This window comes from Lygodium microphyllum, chromosome 1 (assembly GCF_053477565.2).
Source record: "Lygodium microphyllum isolate KBCC chromosome 1, Lygodium_microphyllum_v1.1.10, whole genome shotgun sequence".
Taxonomy (NCBI): Eukaryota; Viridiplantae; Streptophyta; class Polypodiopsida; order Schizaeales; family Lygodiaceae; genus Lygodium; species Lygodium microphyllum.
The window spans coordinates 28,575,880-28,595,928 of record NC_141135.1 but is presented as its reverse complement, the minus strand read 5'-3'; the positions used below and the strand labels follow the sequence as shown (position 1 = coordinate 28,595,928).

Below are 20,049 nucleotides of genomic sequence, written 5' to 3'. Positions count from 1 at the left end.
GATGAAGAATGTATTAGTGGCAAAAAATTTGTGGGATTATGTCAGTGGAGAGGAAGCACGACCGGGAGTTGTGGCTCCCGCTACTCCTCCTCCAGGAGGACGTGCAAGAGGGCAACCTCAGCCCCCTCCACCTCACCCCGCTCAGCCACTTCCCCCAAGAACTGCAGCTCAGAAAACTTGGGATACACGGGATGCACAGGCTATGTCGCTGATTGCATTGGCAGTTCAGCGTTCTATCATTCCTCATATTCGTTCAGCAGCTTCTTCACAAGAAGCTTGGTTGATATTGGAGCAGATGTTTGCAGGAAAGAATGAGACTCGCATCTCTTTCTTGAAGAAAGAGCTAGAGACTCTAAAGATGAATGAGGGTGATTCTATGCAGGATCATCTCAACAAAATTCAGGACTTGCGGGAGCAACTCATGAATGTGGATGAGTACTACTCAGATGCACAGCTGATTTCTACGACATTGAATTCACTGCCTCCCTCTTACTTGGCTTTTCATACTGCCTTGAACCTCACTATGAGGATTTCGAAAGAACCCATCACTTTCATTCAGCTTGTCAGTTTGCTTCTAGAGGAGGAGCAAACTAGACGGAACAGTGGTGTGGATGGTATAGCCTCTGAGCAGGCTTTTATGTCAAGGCAGAAGGGTAAAAACAGCCAAGGGAAAAATGCTTTGCAGAGTTCTGGTAGTAGTAACACTTCACAGACAAGTCAGAAACAGGGGGGCACGCAAGCCAAGAAAGGAAAATGCCATTACTGCAAGAAGCCTGGCCACTACATCACTGAGTGCAGGAAGCGCATCGCCAAAGAGAAGAAGAAGGAGTCAGGGATGTCTGTTTCTGCAGCTCCTTCCACTGCTAGTGAGTCCGCGTCCTTTGTTGCAGACAGGGACTATTGTTTTTACACTTGCAGTTATGATGTCTCTTGGGCTGATAGAGCATTTAGCTCTACAGAGGATGCTGACACTTGGTTCTTTGACAGTGGTGCCTCACGGCATATCACATCTCGTAGAGATTTGTTTGCTTCTCTTGGTGCACCTCCCGTTGGGAAGTCTGTTCAGTGTGCTAATAATGCATCATACCCTGTTCGTGGTATTGGGGAGATTCAGCTTACAGCCATTGATGGCTCTATTCTCCGCCTACAGGATGCTTTGTATGTGCCTGGCATTAAGAAGAATCTGCTTTCCATTTCTTCTATGGCACGTTGTGGTTTGCAGGTCACCTTTGATGATGACCGTTGCATGGTCCGTGACAAGGAACACATGACATTGGTCTTGACAGGTTCTCTGTGTCATGGGTTATATGAGTTGGATGCTCTTTCGGTAGATCAGTCTGCATATTTGACATCCACTCTTACTCCTGCTATGTTAGAGGCAGAGTTATGGCATGCTCGTTTGGGGCATGTAAACTATGGCAGCTTGATGCTATTACAGCGTACTCAGATGTTGGATGGATTACCTCTCTTGGAGAGACCTCCTGAGCATTTATGCGAGGGTTGCATTTTGGGGAAAATGCATCGTTTCTCTTTTCCCCGTGATGTTGCTTTTAGAGCAACAGCCAGATTGCAGCTTGTGCATTCGGATGTTTGTGGGCCCATGCAGACACAGTCATTGGGTGGTTGTTACTATTTTGTAACATTTATTGATGACTTTACACGTTTGTGCTGGGTCTACTGCTTGAAAAAGAAGTCAGAAGTGTATGATGCATTTTTGGCTTTCAGTGCACTTGTGGAAACTCAGTCTGGTTGCAAGATTAAGACTCTCCGTTCGGACCGAGGGGGGGAATACATGTCCTCTATGCTGAATTCTTATTTGCAGCAGAAGGGCATTATCCATCAGTACACTACTGCATATACTCCACAGCAGAATGGGGTAGCAGAGAGGAAAAATCGGTCACTCATGGAGATGGCCAGATGTATGCTGAAGGCAAAGAGTTTGCCTCATAGTTTTTGGATGGAAGCCGTCATGTGCGCTTGCCACATTTTGAACAGATGCCCTACCAAGGCCTTGAAAACCGTCACACCTTTTGAGGCTTGGCACAGCCGCAAACCTTCTGTTGGCCACTTCCGTACTTTTGGGTGTCTTGCATATGCCCATATTCCACAGGTACTTCGAAAGAAGTTGGACAACAAGGCTGTAAAATGCATCTTTATGGGATATAGCAGCGAAAGCAAAGGCTACAGACTCTATGATCCCGTGACCAAGAAGGTTTTTGTCAGCAGGGATGTTGTATTTGATGAAAAATCAGAATTATCCTTGGCTGGTTTTGATACATATCAGGCTGCCCGTGATGTCTTTGAAGGGCTGCTGCCCATCACATTTGGTGATTCAGCTGGTACTTCAGCAAATGAACCTAATGTTCAGCCAGCTGCTCCTATGGAACATGCAGAAAATCAGCACATTGCTGAAACTGAAATTCAGCAGGAACTTGTACACAGTCAGGAAGCAAGACAGGTGCCTAGATGGTACACGCAGACTATGAGAGATAGTCATTTGGAAACACCCTTGGCTGGTCGTACTCGAAGGCAAACTCGACTGCATGATTCAGCACATTCCATGGAGTTTGTTATGGCAGCATGTACTCATGATAATGAGGAGCCTGAATGTTTTGAGGATGCACGACATAGTGTGCATTGGATGGCAGCCATGCAAGCTGAATTGGATTCTATTCATAAGAATCATACTTGGGATTTGGTGTCTTTGCCAGTTGGCAAGCGTGCCATTGGTACGAAATGGGTCTACAAATTGAAAAGGAATGCAGATGGATCCATAGATAAGTACAAGGCACGACTGGTAGCTAAAGGCTACGCACAGAAAAAGGGCATTGACTATGAGGAGACCTTTGCTCCTACCTCCCGTATGACGACCATTCGGTCTATGATTGCCTTGGCTGCACATTTTGGTTGGAAAGTGCATCAGCTGGATATAAAGACTGCATTCTTACATGGGGAACTTCAGGAAGAAGTGTATGTACAGCAGCCCATTGGTTTTGCAGTTGAAGGCTCAGAAAATTTAGTATGCAAGCTGAAAAAAGCTCTATATGGTTTGAAACAAGCTCCACGAGCTTGGTACGCAAAGATAGATGCTTTCTTGCTTAGTCAGGGGTTTGTAAACAGCCCATCTGAGTCTACCCTTTATGTACATAAAGAGGGGGGATCCATGCTGATTTTGTGTCTATATGTAGACGACCTTTTGCTCACTGGAACACGTGCTGATCAGATTTCAGCATTCAAAAATAATTTACAGCAAACTTTTGACATGTCTGACTTGGGTATTTTGCACTATTACTTGGGCATCCAGTTTGTACATGATGCTAGAGGCATTGGATTATGTCAGTCAAGGTACATTGGGCAACTTCTTGAGAAGTTTGGCTTACAGGATTGCAAGCCAGTTTGTACACCCATGGAACCTGGGCTCAAACTGTCATTACATGATGACAGTGATTTGTTTGATATCCATACTTATGCTCCAGCAGTGGGATGTCTCATCTATCTATGCCACACTCGGCCAGACATACAGTTTGCCGTTTCAGTTTTGAGCAGGTACATGCATCAGCCTCGTATGTCGCATTGGCAAGCTGTGAAGCGTGTGTTTCGTTACTTGCAGGGTACTAGAGCTCTTGGATTGCTTTATGCCAAGGGGGGACCACTGCAGTTACATGCTTACAGTGACTCTGATTGGGCTGGTGATTTTGATACTCGTCACTCCACTAGTGGCAATTGTTTCTTTCTTGGCTCGTCATGCATTTCTTGGCTTAGCAAGAAACAATCCACTGTTGCCACGTCGTCATGTGAAGCTGAGTACAAGGCAGCCTTCACTACTGCAGTTGAGTGCGTATGGCTTAGACGCTTACTTGCTGATTTGGATGTATCTGTTACGGAGCCTACTCCTTTATATACTGACAGTCAGAGTGCCATTGCAGTGGCACGGAACCCTGTGTTTCATGCTCGCACGAAACACATAGAGATTCACTACCACTTTGTCAGAGAGAGGCTACATGCAGGTGATATCAGCCTTGTCTACTGTCCTACCACCAGCAATGTGGCAGACATCTTCACCAAAGCTCTTCCACGAGACAAATTTGAAGCATTTCGCGATGCTTTGAATTTGACGCCCTTTGGTGGCGGATGATCCTTGTACACTTGATCACTCTTCACTCCAGGGGGGTTTGTTGGGTATCTCACACGCCTTACTTACGCCTACGCTCATATGGGAGTGTGCGGGTGATCACTAGGACACTGGGGCACTTTTTACTCTCGGTAGGAGAGGTTTTTTCCCCCAGATTATGTGTACTATTTTGTATGTGCTTGTGGTGCACACTTACGGGCACTTACTGTGTTCGGGTGTGAACAGCCCCTTATAACCCTAAGGTATAAGGGTTATCATTTGTACTTTCATCTAACACTCTATTCAGTACTATTGCATTGGGTGTCGTGCTCAACTCTGTCTCTCACTCTCACACTGTCTACTGCACTTCAGCTGCACCTCGATCCTCTCCCATCTGACAATGCATACTTGGGGCGGCTAGGACCTGTTTTTCGTGATGCAAGCAGGCAGCCCCAGATAGTGATACACCCCCCGTCCATGGCTTCTTGCCCCCATCCTCCCAGACCGCCTTGAGAGGCTTGTATACATGATGTATTTGTGACTTTGCACCAACTCCAGCTAGTCTGTTGAGCATGAGCACTCCGTTGTAATCAGTTTTTTGAGTAATATAATCAGTCACATTTGACTTGCAAAAAAAAAGAATTTTGCATTGTTTAATGGAGCAACTGGCTGAGCATTTTGTTCATTTAATGACACTTCAACTATGTTACCAAAAGAAATAGGCGGCAGCCCTTCAAACACATCATTTGCAGCCTGATATGTGTCAAAACCAGCAAGAGATAATTCTGATTTTTTGTCAAAAGACACATCCCTACTAACAAAGACTTTCTTGGAAACAAGATTATACAATCTGTACCCTTTGCTCTCACTCCTGTATCCCACAAATATGCACTTGGCAGCCTTATTGTCCAACTTCTTTCTCAATACTTAGGGAATATGAGGAAAGGGACCAACTAAAGGTTTACGGCTGTTCCAAGCCTCAAAAGGTGTGACATTTTTCAATGCCTTGGTAGGGCACCTGTTCAAAATGTGACAAGCACATATAACTACTTCCATCCAAAAACCATGTGGTAAATTTTTAGCTTTTAGCATACATTTGGCCACCTCCATAAGTGATTGATTCTTTGTTTCTGCAACCCCATTCTATTGTGGAGTATATACAGTAGTATATTGATATGCAATGCCTTTTTGCTTCAAAAAATTATTCAATAAAGAAGACATGTATTTCCCCCCTTGGTCCAAACGGAGAGTCTAAATCCGACAGCCTAATTGTTTTTCCATAAATGCATCATACACTTCTGACTTTTTCACCAATGAATAGACCCAACAAAAGCAAGTAAGTCATCAATGAAGGTAACGAAATGATAATATCCACCTGATGACTTTGTCTGCATAGGTCCACATACATCCGAATGCACAATCTATAACTTGGTCGTTGCCTTAAAAGCAACATCATGAGGAAAAGAGAACCGATGCATTTTCCCTCACAAATATGCTCAAGAGGTCTCTCCAAGAGGTAAACCAACTAGCATCTGAGTACATTGCATTAGCATCAAATTACTATATTGAACTTGCCACATGCAAGCATGCCGTAACTCTGCTTGTGACATAGCAGGAGTAATAGTAGATGCCAAATAGACTTACTGATCGATCAAATGAGGATCTAATTCATAGAGTCCATGAAATAATGTGCTAGTCAATACCAGTGTCAAGAATTCATTTTCCCTAACCATGCGTTTGTCATCATCAAATGTGACTTGCATTCCACATTTTTCTAAAGAAAAAATAGACAACAAATTCTTCTTTGTTCCTAGCACATATAATGCATCCTGCAGACGGAGAGTAGAGCCATCAATGGCTTTCAAGACAATCTCTCCAACACCTCTAACAAGATAAGATGCATTGTTGGCACATTGCACAAATATGCCAACAAGAGCTGCAACAACAGAGGCAAACAAATCCCTATGGGATGTAATGTGCTTGGAAGCACCAGTATCAAAGAACCAAGTGCTAGCATTCTATGTAGAGGTGAATGCTCTATTTTCCCAAGAAGAATCATAACTGCAAGTGTAAAAACAGTAGTCACAATTAACAACAAACAGAGTGGACTCTGTAGCAGTAGCAGTAGAAGGTGCATAAAAAACAAACATCCCAGACTACTCCTTTTTCTCCTTGGCAATGCGTTTCTTGCATTCTATGATGTAGTGACCTGGCTTCTTACAATAATGACACTTACCCTTCTTGGCTTGCATGCCTCCCTGGTTCTTGTTCTGTGAAGTACCTGAACTTTAGAACTCTACAGAGCATTCCAAGACTGACTACCCTTACCCTTTTGTCTTGCCATAAAAGCCTGTTTTGAGGTTACAACATCCACCCCACTGTTCTTCCTTGTTTGCTCTTCTTCTAGCAATAAACTAACCAACTGAAGAAAGGTGAGTGGCTACAGAGAAATTCTCATTGTAAGATTCAATGCCATATGAAAGGCCAAATAAGAAGGTGGCAAGGAATTCAAAGTAGTAGAGATCATCTGTACATCAAAATAATACTCATCTACATTCATCAACTGCTCATGCAAGTCCTGAATTTTATTAAGATGATCCTGCATAGCATCACCTTCATTCATCTTCACATTTCCAAGCTCCTTTTTCAAGAAAGAAATACGTCTTATTTTTTCTAGCAACATTGGCTCAAGTGTAAGTCATGCTACTCGTGAAGAAGTAGCAAACTATATATGTGGGATTATGGATCGCTGAATTGCCAAGGCATCCTAAGTCCCAAGCCTTTTATGCAACTATTCTTTGGGGTAGTGGCTAACCACATCCTCTTGGGGGAGAAGTTGCAGGAGCCACAACTCAAGGACGGACTTCTTCACCACTAACATACTCCCAAAGATTTTTACACATTCTTCATCATGAAGGACCACAGAGAATAGTTATTGCCATCCAATCTATCCTCTTTAGATACATAAGTGAATATATCACTCTATCCTTGATTGAAAGGCACAAGAGCAATAACCAAAGCTGGAATAACCTGGAAATATGCAAATTTCCAGAAATTACAACAAACACCAAGCTGTAATTAACAAAACTGTGTCACACTTGATCACTACTGTCCGATGTGCTGAAGCTTTTACAGATCTCAGCAAATAGCAGGCTGTCCAATGCACCAACAGTGCTCAGCAGCACAAAAAATGCAAAAGCCCGAAAATTTAACTGTCCAAAGTGCAAAATTTCAGTCAATTTCAGACTGAATCTTCAGTACATGTGCCAATGTTTGCCAAACATGCAAAAGCCCCAAATTTTCTGACTGGAAATCCAAGAAATTTCTATTATTTGTGTGCCCAAAAGCACTTTCTGAAGTAGAAATGCACCTCTCCTTGTAGAAACCCTTTGTTATAGCTCTGATTTTTCAGATAAAAATAATGAGATATACCTGTGACAACTGACAGCAGGCAGAGAACGAGCAAGATTGCCAGGTGTAGAGGTGGAACTGCACGAGCTGGCAGGCAGCGGCCTGGATGAGCTGGAAGACCTGGCGGCAGCTGGCGAACAGGCGGCAGAAGCTGGCGGTGCTGGTGGCGCTGGCTGGGACACAGACAACGCAGTATAGGGTGGCGGCAGGACTGGACAGGGCACTGGACCAAGGGGCAGCGTAGTTGGATAGGAAGGCAGGAGGGGACCACTACAGAGCAGTTAGGCGGTGCTAGTTATGCTGCTTGCTGGCAACTAGTCGGAGGCAACAGCAGCACTGCTCAATAGGGAGGCGAAGGTGGCTACTGAGCGACAGCCACTTCAAGACGGCAGTGCTACAGGCAGCACCTGCTGACTAGTCAGGGGCAACAGCAAGTTGGCAAGCCTACTGGTAGACTAGGAGGAACTAGACTTGATGAGGCTGAGCTGAGGAACCTCGAGCTGGGCTGATGAAGAGCTTGGAAAACCTAGGAGCTCTGATACCAAATGTTGAAGATGGAGATGGCAGCTATCAGCTCAACACACAGTGTAGACAGTAGAGAGAGTGAGAGTGTAGACACGGTTTGACACACAATTCAATTCCAAGTGTGTAAGTGAAAGTACAAAGTACAAACCTTAGACCTTAGGGTTGTGTAACTGCCTTACGGTTTGTTCGCACCCGAAAGTGTGTAAAGTGCTGTAAGTGACTGAACTATGTAACATAAACACACAAATAGAGAATAATGTAAGTGGGGGAAAGAACCTCTCTTATGGAGAGTAAAAAGTGCCCCAATGTCCTACTATTGATCACTGACACTCCTCTGTGAGCATAGGCATGAGTCAAACCCAACAAAGGTGAGCTTTTGTTGGATGGAATCCACCACATGAAGGATTTGTTTAGTTGGGTTGATATGAGCCACCTTATGGAAGCAAAGGTAGTGCACTGCCTAGGGAACCTACGTGCAGCCCCGACTGCAGTCCCGACTTGAAGTAGGAGAATCCAACTAACACACGCCAATTTGATGCAAGCCCCAAGAGTAGAGGATATATAATGTCTTTAGCCAAGATTTGACACTAGGCACTGACACTGAACCACCACAACTTATGCCACTATCCCCCACTGTTGAAGCTTGGGCCTGCTTGCCACTGTGACTCACATTTCAACTTACTTTTGTTAGCAAGCTTCTACTTGGCATCATTCTGTCCAAAGGATCCATAAGGGAATTCCTGAAGTGGGGGATGAATGCTTCTGGTAGGCTTTCAAATGAAAGGTTTGGCACACACCAAATCTATGAGCAGCCTGATTGTCTGTCAGCATGTTTATTTAAAGTCTTAGACCACCCCACTTCTCACCTCATGAGGCTTCTTTGTGTTAGTGCCATCAGGGCATCAATGACCTGTAGCCTTAAAGACATCCCCTTGTAGCAGAAACTCTAGCTGAGAGAAGGCTTCCAATCTGTATTGCATGGCTTCATGCACTATTATGTCTCGTATGCTTTCGAATTATCCAGAATATAGGGCATTCTCCACTATTCATATTAATTGCAATCATCTACATACATATGAAATTACACACATGCACACTACCACATGCTTGTAATGATGCTGTCGATAACCATGTGAGGATTATTCTGTTCCACACAAACTGACACATAGATATGAAATTACACACACACCACATGCTTGTAATGATGCTGTCAATAACCATGTGAGGATTATTCTGTTCCACACAAAATGACACATACTCTACTTTCATCTGTCAATAAAAACAATTCAGTTCTAATTGTCAGAGTGGGGGACATTGATCAGAGTCGGATGGAGGGTGTGGACCCATCTTTACACTGTTTTCTATGTGAAGCTGGAAGAAATCCCCACACGCAGGCTGTTGAAACAGAAGTGTGATTCCTTTGAGGGAAAAATATGAGAGAGAAAGATACATAGTGCATGCATGCTTGCATATACACATACAAAATTACACACATGCACACGATCACATGCTTGTAATGATGCTGTCAAAAACTACTTTAAGGGTTTTCCCTATTAATTGCTGTTTCTTTTCTGTCAAACATTAAAAAATACAACTCGGCAGGCAGCTGTAGCAGAGAAGTCTGAAAATGATCAAATTGCTGTTGTTGAATTGCAAGTCCCCATGCCTGAGGAAGCTGCTATAAAAATTATACAGGTTAGCTCATTTAACAAATACCATTTCATGAATTATGTTTGTGAATTCATAGTTATTATTTAGGCACTAAGCTAACTCATCAGGAGTGAGTTCACCTCTTCAGGCAAATGAAAGAGGACGCCAAAGCCGACAAAGGATTGCAGAATTAATTAAGATAAGGTGATCATTTATTTTCATAATCTGTAGATCGTGCGTGTTGTATGCCTGGTGAATATTTTCTCTTCAAGAGTCCTGTCAATTATACCTGAAGGTAGTACTTTTTGATATCTTGTTTGGTACTTTACCTTGTGGTATCTACCTACTCTGTTTGAAAGGAAAATGCAAGAAGAGGAACTTCATCACAAACACTCCGGAGGTGAGGCTCTTTCCACAGAGGTTGCTGTTAGAAAAATTCAAGCTTTGTATCCAATGCATTATCAACAATTTCTTTCACCCTCTGAGATAAAATTTCTAGTTGGCATTTTTACGTAAGCTCAGGTGGTCAGACGCATGAATGTGACTTATGGGGTTACCCTGAGAGAGATTTGTGCTGTGTAACACTGTCATCTTTTCTATGCAAGCTAAATGGTACCTACATGGACAAGATTGCAGAGTATATAAATGCACATGCATTTTCTTCAAGTGTTCATGAATTTCCACTTTTCTTTAATATGTGCATGCTGCAATTAGCATATACACATCTGCGTTTTTTCAGCTGAAAGGTTGCAACTTGGTCTCAGAATCTTCACAGAACACTGGTTTCAAACTTTCAGTCCACAGTTTCATAACTTTAACCTCTTGCAACCTTGACGTTAACAAAAAAGAGCCCGAGGATTTATTGTTAGACGTCATGTGAAGCATAGTGCAGAGGATGAACTTATATTAATAGGTAGAGTATCTTTCTTGTCAAGCTTATTTTACTGGTCATTTTTATGTGGAGAAGTCATCAATAGTTATTTGCAATATTGTAACACGTTGGTTTCACTAGAAGGAAGGTAGTAGCTTTATAGTGATTGAAATAAGTGAGATTTTCAAAGTTCAGCTTAACAAAAACTGCAAGACTCAGGAGGTTATAAATTACTGTATAGAAGGTAGAGTAAACCAGCTGACTTTGCTTCCCCTATTCTTTCAATTTTCACCAGGAACACCCAAAACGTCAGTCCCCCTAATACATGAATCACCAAACATCTATGACTGTGTCCCAATGGACACATACACATATTGACATATGAATCAATAAAAATGGTACATATTACCTGAGAAAGTGATTAATGACAGAAATCATATGTATGCGATATATCAAGCTAAATCTTTTTTTTTTCCCCTTGGGACAATGTATGTCAAGGCAAAATATAAACTGCAAAACAGCTATGCAAGGGACTTCCATACCAAAAATATATATATATAACAAAGGGAGTTTATTACAAGGCGTGAATGAATAACCAGTGGAAAGGTCTATAGTGCCAGACCATATGGGGCTATAGTGAATGAATAACCAGTGGAAAGGTCTATAGTGAATGAATAACCAGTGGAAAGGTCTATAGTGCCAGACCATATGGGGCTGCAATGAAAGAAAGTGCCAAAATCCCAAGTCTTGAGAAAAGCATCTCTCCTCCTAATAGTCTCCAAATTGCAGTGTAATCCTCTCTCATATTCCATGCAGAGTGTGGACAATCTCTGTCCAAATCCTGGAGAGAGAATCTGCAATAGATATGTCTAATAAATCTGTGGCATGACTGCATATGGCTGTCCATGTATACCAAGCAATAATGCTAGCTGTGAGCTCCCATCTGTGACAATGCCCACAGGTCCACAGTGTTTGTGACAAATCTGGCATGGCAATCCTACTCACAAGTTTCCCTGAGACAAGGAAAGCATGATACCCCTGTACATCCTCACATCCACAAGCTAGGCCTCTATCCATGACCCAAGCGATCATCCCCCGTGTAACAATAATAGAGTTTGGACATCCCCCATGAGCAGGAACAATGATCAGTAATCTCCATAGCAATAACTTCTTCCATGCCTCCTCTCCAGGAAAAAGGCTCCTCACAATAAGCTTCATCATCAGCGCTCTTCTCTAACTGTCTGGGTCAATGATCCCCAAACTGCCTCTAGATCTGGGCTGAATAATGACATCCCAAGCTACACCTTAGCCCTCGTAGGACTACCATCTCCACTTCCCTAAACGAAGTTCCTGAGCTGCTTCGCATGGCCAATGCATGACCTAGAGAAGGCCCAACAAGAGGTAATATGCCACATAGTAGCAAGTAGAACACAGCTAGCCACTACCACCCTCCTTGCTAGTGATAATCTCATTGTGCTCCAATACAAAAGCTTCTGCCTTATGCTCAACAATAGGAGTGCCAGCTACTTCTCTAATGTGATATCAGTACCAACAGGTACCTCGCTGAAGTACCATGAATGATGAGGAACCCAAGTAAAATGCTTATGTGACCTCTAATCTGGCTGCTGAGTGTCACAAATCCTAAATCAGTAGGATTTGTGCCAATTGATAAGAACCCGTAAGCTCTAAAGAAAATCTCCATTGCAGCCACGAAAGCCTGGAAGTTCTTCTTATCCCCATCCAAATAAATAGATGTGTCATCTGCAAACTCTACATTCTTTAACTCCTCAAACTGTGGGATGGGCAGTCTGATGTCACAAATACCTGTCGCATATCCCTCAAAAAAGAGCTCATGGCCTCTACTATAAATAAAAAGAAGAAGACAAGGGGGCACCCCTATATCACCGACCTCTGTATGCTAAACCTGTCACCCTTGGAGCCACTGATAAGAACCTCTGAGCCACTTTTGGAAAACCCCATCCTCAACAAAGTAGAGAGCCGCTCCACCTCTGACCTGCTCCTTTGGAAAACCCCATTCTCAGCAAAGTGCCCTCTGGAAATTTTCAATCAACTGTATCATAATCTTCTCAAAATTGAGAAATAGCACAATGAGGTCCTGCTTCCTGAGTCACACGAGAGCTGTGGATTCCCAGAAGATAGCAGTATTGTTCAGAATGCTATGCACCTGAACAAACCTATCTACGTAAGGGAGGAATGATGTTTGGCATAAGAAGAGATTGTCTAAGACTGATAAGTTTTGTTAGGATGTTGTATGCAGTTCCAAGCAAAGTGATTAGTCTCCCTTGAGTAAATCTCCAGTCCATCTACATTGCCCTTGGAGATAAGGTGAGTCAATTTGTCAGATTGTCAGTTTTTTAACATGATCAGTCAAAGTCTTAGTATAAACTTGTGTGTGAGACAGTCTCGGAAGTAGAGATGTGCTGCTTCTCTATAGCTCTCCACATGTACGAGTAAATCTCCAGTCCATCTCCACTGCCCTTGAAGATAAGGTGAGTCAATTTGTCAGATTGTCAGTTTTTTAACATGATCAGTCAAAGTAGTAGTATAAAATTGTGTGTGAGACAGTCTCGGAAGTAAAGATGTGCTGCTTCTTTATAGCTCTCCACATGTACCAAGCAATAATGCTGCGAATGATCTCCCATCTATAACAGTGTCCTCATGCCCCCTCTGCCTAAGAGAAATCAACACCATGGATGGCTCTCAGCTGCAACTCGATATATGCAAGGCAATGCTCCTGTGGAAGTCATCATATCCACAAGCAAGTGCTTGATCTGTGAACTATGCTACTGCTCCACAGGTCACTATAATTTCTTGGTGTGACTTGTCTAGGGTCTCTCCTCTAGACCTCCTAATTCCTAGGGAAATCCTAAGTTATAATGCCTCTAATGTCCCATCTATAACAGTGTCCTCATGTCCCCCTCTGCCTAAGAGAAATCAAGAGCATGGATGGCTCGCAGCTGCAACTCGATATATGCAAGGCAATACTCCTCTGGAAGTGATCATATCCACAAGCAAGTGCTTGATCTGTGACCCATGGTACTGCTCCACAGGTCACTATCATTTCTTGGTGTGACTAGTCATTTCTTGGCCACAACCTCCTAATTCCTAGGGAAATCCTAAGTTATAATGCCTCTAATGTCCTATGTTGCGCAAGCCACTGCAGCTCTGCCAAAACCTAATCAAAACCTGCTGCCAGACTTCTATATGGCTTTAGCCAAAGGAGGAGAGTGACTTTCCTCAGCCTAAACCTGTCAAGTGTGTTCTCTTCAGGAAATTAGGCCCATCAATCCCCCTGAAACTTTTCTGCCGATTGATCCCATGAACTTTTCTTCGTTATAAGACACAGAAGCTTATTCTAGTGCAAGCAAACTTCTTTATATTTTAAAAAGTAGCATTTTTCAACATAAGGCAGGCTCCTAAGTATCCATTGCCTTTACCAATTATGGTCAACATGTAATTTCTTAGCCCTATCATTGTGTGCTGAGATTTTTCCATTTTCATATATAGGGCTGTGACTAGCCATGAAAAACCCTCAAGTCCAATCTGCTTATTTGGTTTCTCTGTAGACAGGCATGAATGACTTTTGGCATGATCCTGAGAGGGTAAAAGTTTACGAAAAACTGAAAGAGAACACAGAAAGAAGGAAAAACATCCAAGCATTGAACAAAGTAAATTATGATGAGGCACTTGTATTTGCTAAGGAAAAGCTCAAAGAATTAGAAGGGCAAGAAATGCGTGAAATCATACAGGAAGAAATCAATGCATGGCTGCTTCAAAACCGTGATCCAGCTTTTCCCAAGCCTGATGAAGGGGGGAGCAAATATATTCTTAGACCTCCTCCAAGGATAGATTTTGTGGAAGATAAAAAGGAGAAATCAAAAGATGCTAAAGCCACAAAGAAACGGCCATCTATGCTAAAGAAGGTACCCATACCAGAAGGGGAGGAAGAGACACAACCTACTTGCCCTTTGTTCTTCAGAAACCAGATAACGAAATGTGTAGAAGTGTTTAACACTAATTGGCATGATAAGGATGATTCTTCCAATTTACCTCAGAAATATGATCCAGATTTGCTGAAATCATTTTTGCGGCCAGTTGTTTTTGAAGAGGTAATTATCAGGAAGTTTTTTTGTAGAAAGGGGGGCTTATCAAAGTCTTGATGGCTTTTTGTGCCTCCTTATAAAAGGTGAGTTACTTTGCATACAGGTAAGAATTGAAGTAGATCGGGATACAAGGGTCATCCTTAATAATGTCAAGAGAAAACTGCTAGCTGAATCTAAGGCTTTGAAAAATAAAGATCAAAAGAAAGAAACGAGGAAAGGTGAAGAAGAGACTGTGAAGTTCACAGTGCTTGACATGGGCAATAAATCAAAGAAGAAACCACCAAAAGATAAGACTGGCCAAAGAACTGTTGAATCAATATTCAATGAGCTTGCAGCAAATGGGATTGTTCAGCTTTGTCGAAATAATTCATTTCAAGAGTATGTTGGCTCTGATTCGGTTAGACCTCCTAGTGCAGATGATTCTACCTCTAAGCAGGATCCCTCCATGGCACAGGTTAATCTAAATCTACCAAATTTCTCTGCTGTTAGAAGATTTCAAACTTTCAGCTCCTCAAAATTGCCATTTCTAGCATTAGTCAGTTTCTAAACTGCCTAAAAAACCCTTAGTGAGGTTCATTGCCTAATCCAAATCAACTAAGCTCTTCAAGAACTGCAAATAATGTTATTTTACTGTGTCTTGCTTATTCATGACAGATCAGACAACTTGTCCTTGAATATTGTGTGCTTCCATTGGCCTCCGATTTTGTCCACAAAAATGCACCTTTTGTCAAGTCCGTGCTTCTCTATGGAGGAGAAGCCAATGGCAAGACTCTGCTTGTAAATCAGTAGCATTCTGCAACACCACCAATTCTAAATATAAATCTTCTAGACAACTTCATATCACTGATGTTTTTGGGAAACGTTTTAAGTTACCACTTGTGCCAACTTGCAAGCATTTTGCAGGTCCATGCAGCTTGTTCTGCAGCAGGAGCAACCTTCATTAATCTTTCACCAAGAAATACAGATGGCAAGTATCCAGGAAGTCAAGCAGGGAAAATGGTGCAGATGGCTTTCAAAATTGCTAAGATCATGGCTCCCTCAATAATATACATTGATGAAGCTGAATTGGTTAGTAGATATGTCCTCTTTCTGAAAGGAAAACCAATTAACTCATTTTTCTTTCAGTTGCTACTGCACCATTTCTTGTTGTCATGTGCATTGTCTTCTTTCATACACGTTGCTTAGTCCCCTTTCATTGTCTTAATTGTGTCTGGCAGCAAATAATCTTCGTTAGCTATGAATATGTCTAATATTGTTTACTTTGCTGTCACTGTCTCATGTTTATGATGATCATATCGTTGCTATTCCTGCTGCTTCCACTGCCTATGTTGGGAGTGACTACCACAGTGCTGCTATATCTCAAAATGCCTGGACTCCCATACCATTGTTTGGCCAGAATTTATCTTATTTAATGTTTTTGTGTCACGTTCTGACAAAGAGTCAAGTAAAGAGTGTATTTTTGTGCTTTGTCAAGTAAAGAGTGGGTTCTTTATGAAATCTAAAATGGCTTGTTTATATCTTGTGATCAATATGGGTGCTTTGGTCCCTTTTATCCAACAGGTCTTCGTTAAAGACAAGAAGAAGTTAAAAGCAAGTGGGTTGAAAGATAAGAGCAATAAGATAAAGAAATCCCTTCTGAAAGAAATGGCATTGATTCAGCCTGGAGACCGTGTTTTACTCATTGGGACATCCTCTAGGCCTCAAGTAAGATATGATCTCCTCAAACAAAGCACGAGTCTCCCTGCTGCTCCTTTTTACCACACCATTCGTTATTCTAGGTGGGGCGGGCTGGTTTTTACTCCTTTCTTTTTTCTTTTTTCTGGATTCGGAAATCAAACAGGATGCTCCTGCAAAACCACCTAACCTATTCACCCTCTTCACAAAGAGAATATATGTTCCTTACCCTGATTATGCGAGCAGACTATTGCTATGGCGTGCACTGCTTGAACGGCATGGGGCAGTGCTTTCTTGTAACTTCAATCTATCTATACTAGCACGCCTCTCAGCAGATTACAGCCCTGGTAGCATTGAAGAAATATGCAAAGCAGTTCTTACAAAGAAGCGCCTCCGCAAGGTATGGAGATTTGGTCTTGCAGCATCTCACATTGTTGCTAGAGAGAGTAGAAAGATGGAAGCATGAAATATTTCAATTGGTAGCACAAGTTGTGAAAAGAACCTTATTGGTAATACTCTTGGCACAATCAACTAAGATAAGAAGGCACCACAATGTTGAATAAAATAGTTTGATCAATTTCCATATGCTATGTAGTGTGTTAGACCCAGTTATGCTATGTACAGTGGTAACACCATAGGTTCTTTTCCTTGAGCTTTTATAATGTGAGCTTCGCCTGTTTCCCAATGGATGTAGTTGCGTTACCATCCACTGTCATCAGAAGAGTTGATTGACCATTTATATGAAGTCATGCCACTGGACAAAGCTGTTCATGCAGCCCTTCGTGTAAGTATGACAGGAGGACATTCAAGGCATCTTTCTGTTCATATCACATAATGGCGGCACTATAGTTGATGTGATTGTAACATCATTCTTCAAGCAATCATTCCTTTTTTTGGAATTGGATAACATAACCATGACATCTCTAAGGCACACCGGTACATACAGTGAATTTTGCCCACAGAACAAAAAATTTGACAAACCCTCATTTTTTATTGTGTGGCAGGATTGGGATAAATCAGAGCCAGAACCAGCAAGTGATGTTAAGGATCCTGCAAAGAAGCCCGACGCCAAAGTTCCTGCAAAGAAATAAAACATCTCTAGAACAGCTCAGTTTAGCCAATTGGGAATGTATAGTTTCTAAGAGGAATTAACAAGGAGCCTTGGTTCATGCATTAAACATCACCATCTGCCTTCCAGCACAACCGAGTATAGTTTCTAAGAGGAATTAACAAGGCGCCTTGGTTCATGCATTAAACATCACCATCTGCCTTCCAGCACAACCAATTGTCTTGCACATGTCCTTTCATGGTTGCAAAGATCTTTAACAAATGAACCCTTGAAAGAAGATGCAAGTGGTGGTTCTTTTGACAAGTCCACCAGTTGCAATTTCCATGTTGAAGTGGTCACAACTAACTTTCTTACATAGGTGTATTGCTGATCCAAGGCCAATTGTGTGGTTTCCAGTTTCATCTTGTCGTAGACATCTTGGACATTGTTTGAGGAACTTGAATGTGCATCTAAATGTTTCTATTTGAGCAATGCTTGGCGTGGTTATTCCATACATACATCGGAGCACCGGAGAAAATGAACACAAGGCTTACTATAAGTCCAATTAGGTTCTTCCAAAAAGTCCTTTGCCCATATGACCACGTCCCAAAGAGTTCGAATATTCACTATATGAATCCCTCTAAGGAGAGAGATTAAATTAAACTAATGCCTTCGCAAGATTATCTATCTAAACTAGGGGGCTCTTGACTTGATTTTATGCTTACCATAATAGATCAGATACTTTATATTTTTTATTCTTGCTATTTTGTATAAAGCATGGACAACAGTTGCAAACCTCTTAAGGTATGGACTTGCCTATTGTAATGACCCACCTTTTGGTTGATGGCTTAGGACATTGTTGGTTGCTAGTTCATAGTCGGCAACAATGTGGCTTCAATGTAAGCAAAGCTAGTGTGACTTGATGTTGCATTAATAAGCATAGCAATAGAAACATCCTCTCTTTGTGGAACTAAATTTGGATGAAAGGAAGTGGTGATATGAAGTCTTCCCTTCACCTCATTACCAAAACTTATGAAAGTGGTATCTCAATGACTTGGTGTCAAGCATATCCTCTCACCTTTCATCAATAAATAGAATGGGTTGCATGATTGACTCAAAACTCTATAGCATCTCTCTCCTAAAGCAACGCTAGAATTGTTACATACTAATTTTTCGTGTCAAGGTGATTTGCCCAAGTCTTCTAAGGGCCACAAAGTAAAATGGAATTAGCCTTGAAATTATTTGTCCTCATGGAAATAGTAGTGCACCCTTCCATTTCCTTTTGGAGGAAATTCTTCAAATATGTGTTGTCACATGCACTCCAATTCTAGCACTAGTTCTTTGTGATTTTAAACATCACATGGAAGGAAGAAGCTTCAAATGTCATAATAACAATTGAAAGTATTGATTTAAATCAATGGTAAGCACTAACAATCCTTGCTTAACAAAGTTCTAGAAATGACCAAATTCTTTTGCAAGCTTTATCAAGAAAAAAGATCATGTAACTACTTATCTACATGAGAAGTTGTGGGGGAATATGTATTAAGACAATTCTTATACATAAACACATACTTTTTAAGCCAATATTAAGTTTAAACAATTAGATACTGTTAGATATGATCAATGCCCCACCCTCATTAGGTGCTACCAATGATCCATGGTGCTCAAAGTTGTAAGGCCCCCATTATGAGGAGAAGCCAAATGTGAGCCCGGACATTGGTTGAGTCCTGACTTGTATATCAGATGAGGTCTATGTGACCGGATGGCAAAAAGGTGACTGTTGTGGGTCTAATCTTTGGGTTAGACAGAGTGGTTAAGCTGGTAGCAACTCGAGGCACATTGCATTGAGTTGCGTGGTAAGGGAGTTAAAAGGGGCCCCTATTGTGGGGTCCGGGGGCCGCGGAAGCGGCCCCTGGCTGGGGGGTCCCAGGGGGGCCAGCGGCCCCCCTGGCGGGGGTCCGGGGGCAGCGCCCCCGGCCCGATGGTAAAGGGAATATTCCTTGGAATATTCCCTGGCCGACTAGTGGAGGCTCATATGGTAGGTCAGTCAGCAGGCCGACCTAACGACCTTCGCGGGCTATAAAAGCTAAACCCCTTCGCAGCCATCTCACACTCATCTTTCACCCAGTCAGAGTTGTTGTTCGAGCTAGCCTTAAGCTCTTCACCTATCTTCTGTCTAGATCGCCATCTAAGCTTCACACAGTGGAAGCGCACGGGTGGACAGAGCCATCTTTGTATCAGTTGTTTGGAGTTAAAGAATTTTACTGATTCTCCTCTTATCTGTTGTGTACTCTCTATCTCTTTCTCAGATTCTGTTCGCTGCGCCGTGTAATATTTTACATGGTATCAGAGCCCAGGGGGCTCTAGAGATCGGAGAGCGTGCAAGAGGCAAAGGCTTCAACAGCAAAGAGAAACAATGTCGACTCCGGGAAGCAGTTCTGGCGCATCAGGAAGCGGTGCAGGAGGTGGTGCTGCTGTACCGGCTATTCAAACACTGAGGATTCGTCCACCAACCTTCAGCGAAGGCAAGTTAGATGGTACAAACTACACCTTGTGGAAGTTCAAAATTACAACTATCCTTGATTCTTATGAGCTTCTGGAGACTGTGCTGGGGACTGACGCAGAACCACAGCCT

At 42.3% G+C, this 20,049-nt stretch overlaps 1 protein-coding gene across 4 annotated transcripts in view; it reads left to right on the top strand.

The window, feature by feature from the left end:
• LOC148040939 (dynein regulatory complex protein 11-like) overlaps positions 1-18,491 on the top strand; it is a 153,074-nt gene extending 134,583 nt beyond the window's left edge. For 2 of the 4 annotated variants that reach the window (XM_087674810.1, XM_087674819.1), the window contains exons 7-18: positions 9,650-9,742; positions 9,846-9,901; positions 10,057-10,143; positions 10,546-10,610; positions 14,160-14,698; positions 14,796-15,146; positions 15,347-15,469; positions 15,596-15,760; positions 16,253-16,396; positions 16,533-16,766; positions 17,061-17,150; positions 17,371-18,491. In XM_087674810.1, the coding sequence (XP_087530936.1) occupies positions 9,650-9,742; positions 9,846-9,901; positions 10,057-10,143; positions 10,546-10,610; positions 14,160-14,698; positions 14,796-15,146; positions 15,347-15,469; positions 15,596-15,760; positions 16,253-16,396; positions 16,533-16,766; positions 17,061-17,150; positions 17,371-17,457 (2,034 nt within the window). In that variant the 3' untranslated portion in view covers positions 17,458-18,491. The remainder of the gene's footprint in view (positions 1-9,649; positions 9,743-9,845; positions 9,902-10,056; positions 10,144-10,545; positions 10,611-14,159; positions 14,699-14,795; positions 15,147-15,346; positions 15,470-15,595; positions 15,761-16,252; positions 16,397-16,532; positions 16,767-17,060; positions 17,151-17,370) is intronic. The other 2 variants (XM_087674826.1, XM_087674833.1) reach the window with 2 other exon arrangements.
• The last annotated feature ends 1,558 nt before the right edge of the window (positions 18,492-20,049 follow it).